The 5,711-nt window shown below is 51.4% G+C and overlaps 1 protein-coding gene across 1 annotated transcript in view; it reads left to right on the top strand.

Moving 5' to 3' along the window:
• Positions 1–5,711, top strand: part of TMEM183A (transmembrane protein 183A) — a 14,883-nt gene that overhangs the window by 8,558 nt on the left and 614 nt on the right. The window contains exons 6-7 of the mRNA XM_029965869.1: positions 2,978–3,058; positions 3,625–3,780. Of these exons, the coding sequence (XP_029821729.1) occupies positions 2,978–3,058; positions 3,625–3,780 (237 nt within the window). The remainder of the gene's footprint in view (positions 1–2,977; positions 3,059–3,624; positions 3,781–5,711) is intronic.

The raw sequence follows: 5,711 nt of genomic DNA, 5'->3' as shown, positions 1-5,711 counted from the left end.
GAACTGCCAGGGATGTTTGGAGCTCTCCCCTCCTCTGGAAGGAGGCTCCATTGGATCAGCCTTTATACTTTGTGCTTTATTCTGACCCTTGTCTGCCAGAGTGCATCTTTCCTCTGTAACAGGCATCAGGAGAGCTCAGGAGTGACACTGGTAGCCAGGAGTCATGTCATGCTGCCTTCCTGTAGGTCACCCATGGTCAGGGGTCTGGGTGAGGGAGGGTGGTGCCGGGATGGTGAGCATGGCAAATGTGCAGAGCCAGTGTCTGCTTTGGGCCTCGGGCTGCACTTGTGTTGTTGGGCTGGAAAGGGTTTGTCTCTGCTGTGGGCAGGCGATTCCCTGTGCTGTCCCAGCTTGGAGCACTCACACCATTTCTGTTTAACTGCTGTTGACCATTAACTCTGAAATGCCTCTGTGTCTCTTGTTTGGTTTTAACTTGCAACTGGCTGATACTCTGTGAGCAGCTTAAACAACAATGTGAATTCTCCACCCTCCAAATCCAAGGTCAAAAACCTGTTGAACGAGGTTTTTGGCGCCAAACTGAAGTTGGGTTTGATTCAGGAGTTGTACTTTCTTTTCCGTTCAAAACAGAGCAACCTCATCTGTCCCTGTGTGACATCCTCCCTTTCTTCCTTCCTTCCTCTCCCTGGTGGGGACTGGAAAGGCTGTCCCAGGCTTAGGGAGCATCCAGCAGCACACAGGTAGGTGGTGCTGCAGCCCAGGGAAAAGCACACACACGGATCTGTGTGCGGTCTTAGCTCTGCATCAGAGCTCTTCCTTCTCATCCTCAGTCCCCACTTTGGGGGACCACCATTTCTTAAAGATTAAAAAAGCAAAACATTTTGAGGGAATTCCAACTTCACTGTAGTCCTGAGAACACCTTCCTCCCACTGCTTGGGTCTGCAGTGGCTGTGAGAGCTGGAAACCCCGGGCTGATGCTGGCAGGGCATTTTGGAAGGATTCACCTTGACATCATAACGGCTTTGGTGCCCACTGCTAGTGCTTCTCCTGCACTAATGGTTTGAGGAAGCTCTGTGAAGTGCAGTGTTTTACTGTTCAGCTTTTAAAAAAAGGAAATTAAGTGGTGCTGAGGCTTTGTCAGAGCAGCAGAGGCTCGACCTCCCCCCTTGGAGCATGAAAGAGCCGCCCTGAGTCTGGTCTGGCTGTACCACTGCATTGCAGGCCTCTGAGCTCCACCTGTGTGACTGTGCACAGAAACTCCTTGGCACAGGGGGTTTGGAGGAGGCTCTGGCACTGCCTCCCCACACTCTGGCTTTCCTGGGCTTTGGTTGTACCTTTGACGGGTCCTTAAACTAACGGCGCTGCCTCCGGAAAGTGCATGTGGCAAGAGGAGAGCCCAGAGCCGGGTGTTATCCGATCCAATCCAGCCTTTCCTCTTTAATTTCCTTTTTTCTTTCCCTAGCCTAGCTTGTGTGGGACACTGGAGCCGTTATGGTGTCAGCAGAGGTGTTTGCCCTTTAAAGACACCCCCTAATTTTTGGCGGAGCACGGCGCGTCTGAAGGGCAGGACGGCTGACCCGAGGACATCCTCTGCCCCTTAGGAGGTACTGATGTTTTGTGCTTCACTACTTGCCATGACCAAACGAGTTACTCTAGACCAGGCTGTCTCTGCAGGGGAACCCCAAAGTGCCACTGGTGGTGGAGTCAGACTCAGCATCATCCGCTGCCCACCCCAGTTCCAAAAGATCCGGAGAAGGTTTTTATTGGGAAAAACCCCCCGAGGGGGCTGCTCCCTCCCTGTGTGTTTCTGAGCTTGACTCCACGTGGCTTTGTTGTTCACCTCCTGAAGGCTGTGGAGATGAGGGTCCTTTAAGGACTCTTGTTTATGGACATGACTCAGAGTTGAAGGAGAGGATCTTGTATCAGCTGTAGTTTTAATTTTTGAGCCCCTGTGGTGGGGGCTGGCTCTGGTTTTGTTTCATTGGGGTCACTCTGTCTTGGAGTGAAATCAAATGTGTGCTGTGCCCTGCAGCCCAGTCAGGCCTTCTCTCTTCAGGAGAGACTGTGTGTGGATCACAGGGAGTTCTCTTCACCCACATTGTTCCTCCTTTTCTGCTGACACTGGTGAAAGATCAGCCCAGCTGTGCTGGCCTGGCATCTGTCCTGTGGAAACACTTTTAGGGATGGCTGGACTCACTTGCCAGGTTCTTCCCTTGGCTGTTGAATGCTGGTTGCTCCTACTGACTGCTGGGCAGGGAATGTCCCTCTCTCCCAGCTCCATGCAGGAGTTCTGCTGAGCCCCCGAGTGCTGAGTGCTGGGATGGAGCCTGGGTCCCACCCAGGGATAACCAGGTGGCAGTGGAGGACTCTGATGTGTGTGGGGGTGGGAGGGCAGTGCTGGTGACCTCTGAGGCTGTTGGAGGCTGTTTTCTCCTTTGCTTTTCCAGCAGGACGGGAGGTTGGTCAGGCTGGGCTGTCCTGGCAGTGGTTCTGTGCTCTGAGCAGTGACAGGCAGTGCCTGGTGATGTCAAGGTTTGACACCACAGTGGCTCAGGAACTTTCTCATCCATCACCTCACAGCTCATGTGCTGAGCTTTGCATTTCCCTTTGGATCCTTTCCTTCTTGATCCTTGCTCTGGTTTCAGTTGTTCCTGGCTTTGATCTCATTTGGAGCCCAGTTTGATGGGAGTTCCTGGTGGGTGGAGGGAATGGATGAATCTGCACCACTCATCCCCTGCCTTAGGAAAAGGATAAATGGCACAACTGGATTTTTCTGTTTGGCACATCAGTTGGCTACGTGCTGTGTTCTCCAGTTGCATGAGGAGTTGGCCAACTTGAAACTGGGAGACCTAAACTGCTGAGAGGGTTCTTTGAACATAATTAATTTGAATAAGTGGCTCCTAATTGCTGTTACATAATTGTGTTTGTAATTGGAAGCCTTTATGCTCTGCTAAAACTTATTTAAAGTGGTGCCTCTAAGGGTTTCATAATTTTGTGTGTTTCTTTTTTTCCACCTCAGTGTCTGCTTTTCTGGTGCAAAAAGATTGTAGGGAACAGACAAGAAGCAATGTGGGAATTCAACTTCAAGTTCAAAAAGCAGGTATGAAAGATTGGCAGTGACTTTTGTTTGAAGCAGAAATTATTTTTCTGGGTGGTAAAAGGGACGGTGGAAACTTTTTATGCCTTCAGACAATAAATGGGAACTCTGATTCCCCTGGTAAACTAAAGCACAGTCTGAAACTACACTCAATCTTCTGTGTGGGTTACCAAGACATTTAGAATCCCAGATTTTTATTTCCTCCTTTGGTATCCCTTCTGACGGGGATCATTTGTTACCCCAAATAATCTCACCTTTGGGTCTGATTGCTACTCAAACCCAGTTGTTTGACTGTAGCGGTCAAAATGTTGACCAAAAACCTGAAACTTCTTGTTTTACCATTGCAAAGATTTCTCAGAGAAATAAAGCAAGGGAAAACCTCCAAGAATGGGTCTTGGGAGAAACCAGTAGTCTCAGGCAACCTTGGGAATTCTGCAGCTTTCCCCTCTAAAGGAATGGTCCTGCCTGTCCCGAGTGAAGGCTTCTGGTTGTTTTGGGAACACTGCCCAAAACACACGGGGAGGTGGTGACAACCTGCTCAGCTCAGTCAGGGCCTCTTTCTTTCCAAGTCCCCCAGATTGAAGAGCAAGTGTTGCAAAGGTCTGCAGCCCCCCATCCAGTACGAGGAGGTGCACACGAACCCGGATCAGGATTGCTGCCTGCTGCAGATCACCACCTTCAACTTCATCTTCGTGCCAATCGTCATGGGCATGACGTTTACCTTGGTGAGTGGGGGAGAAGCTGCCAGGCAGGCTTTGCAGGTGAGGTTTCTGGAAGGAGGGCACCTAAAATCATGGAACCTCCTGGGTTGGAAGGGACCAACAAGGAGCTTCGAGTCCCAGCTCCCGGCCTTGCACGGGACAACCCCAGGAATCCCACCCAGTGCCTCCCTGGGGCTGTGCAAATCCCACTGCTTTGTCAGCAAACCAGTTTTAGGAATCTTATGAACAGGAAATGCTGAGGGTCTCAGTTTAACTTCTCCATTTCCATCAGCTCTTCCCTATTTGGTGCAGTAAATACAGAGGATGTAGAGAATCTGCAGGAGTTGTGGTTGTGGTGCAGTGTTTGGGGGTGATTAGTTACCAGAACTGCAGCAGGTATGAGAGGGAGGGAGCAGGAGAAGTGCAGGTCTGCCCTCCTCAAGAAAATATCTCCTTATTGGCAATAAATTCTGAGAGGAAAATCCCATCTGAGCAAACTCTTTGAATGTGTGTTTGGTCCTTGATGGGAGGAAGGGCAGCTTTGGAACAAACCCCCAAAGCTGGGCTCCAGAGAGCAACAGAGGAGGAGTGTTGGGGCAGCTCTGTGGTGAAGAAGGGGCAGCACAAGGGGCTGTGCTGGTGAGTCAGGGCTTCAGAAATGACCTGTGCCCAGAAGAGGTTCAGTCTGGCTTCACTTGGGAGTCGGGCAGCGAGTTCCAGACTTCCCCTGACAGCCCCTTGCTTCCAGGCTCTCTTAAAATCACAGACTCATAAAATTGTTTAGATTGGAAAAGACCTTCCAGTGCATCAAGTCCAACCATTGCCCAGCACTAATCACCCCTAATCACATCCCCAGGTGCCACATCCACACCCCTTCCAGGGATGGCAACTCCATCCCTGCCCTGGGCAGCCTGTCCCAATGTTTTACAACCCTTCTACAACCCTTACAACTCAGAGCATTATTGTTTGGGTGGCCAGGCAGTGCTGTAAACTCAGTGTGACTCTGCTGGTTTAAAAGGAAAGCAGTGGGAGAAACAAACCCAACTCGAGAGAGATCCCAAGTCAGAGTTACAATTCACTAAAATGATTGCAGTAAGTGCAATGATACAGAGAAAACTGGTTTTAACCCCCAAAGACAGATGTATAACCCAGCACCCTGGGGCAAGAACAGAGCAGTGTTCATGGGCCCCTGTGCTGAGCTCCACGTGGCCCCCCCGGGGGCAAAGGAAAAGGAAAGGAGAGCTGTTGGTCAGGATGGTGGGCACAGTTCTGTTGGAGTTCTGGTCCTCTGGATCCACCAGTGGTCCCAGCAGTGCCCAGACCTGCAGAGTGTCTGTGCTCAGGTTGAGGTGGGGATGCCCAGTGCCTCCCCCAGGGCAGGGACTGTCCCGAGGGGGGATTGAACTCTGTGAGCCCTGGGATGTTTTTGGAACCTTTGATGCTCTGGGTGGCTGCAGCTGCCCCTTGTGCCAGTCCAAGGTGGCCCATGAGCAGAGATGAGCCCTCGGGCTGGGGGTGAAGGTGCTGATGCCTCCCTGGTGGGGAGTTCCCAGGGCTGAGCCATTGGTGTGAGGACAAAGAAACGCTGCCCTGCCTGCAGGGCCTGAGAGCCTGAGGTGTCAGGTGTGCCCTGGGCAGCTGCTGCAAACAATCCCTTTGTTACCTGTCCCTCAGCAATGGCACAGAGGGTGTAGCACACACAGGTTTGGTTATCCCTTTGTTACCTGTCCCTCAGCAATGGCACAGAGGGTGTAGCACACACAGGTTTGGTTATCCCTTTGTTACCTGTCCCTCAGCAGTGGCACAGAGGGTGTAGCACACACAGGTTTGGTTATCCCTTTGTTACCAGTCCCTCAGCAATGGCACAGAGGGTGTAGCACACACAGGTTTGGTTATCCCTTTGTTACCTGTCCCTCAGCAATGGCACAGAGGGTGTAGCACACACAGGTTTGGTT

This window comes from Manacus vitellinus, unplaced genomic scaffold (assembly GCF_001715985.3).
Source record: "Manacus vitellinus isolate BGI_N305 unplaced genomic scaffold, ASM171598v3 scaffold_121_pilon, whole genome shotgun sequence".
Lineage (NCBI taxonomy): Eukaryota > Metazoa > Chordata > Aves > Passeriformes > Pipridae > Manacus > Manacus vitellinus.
Note: the sequence above shows the minus strand (reverse complement) of the source record. Positions and strands in the feature narration are given on the sequence as shown.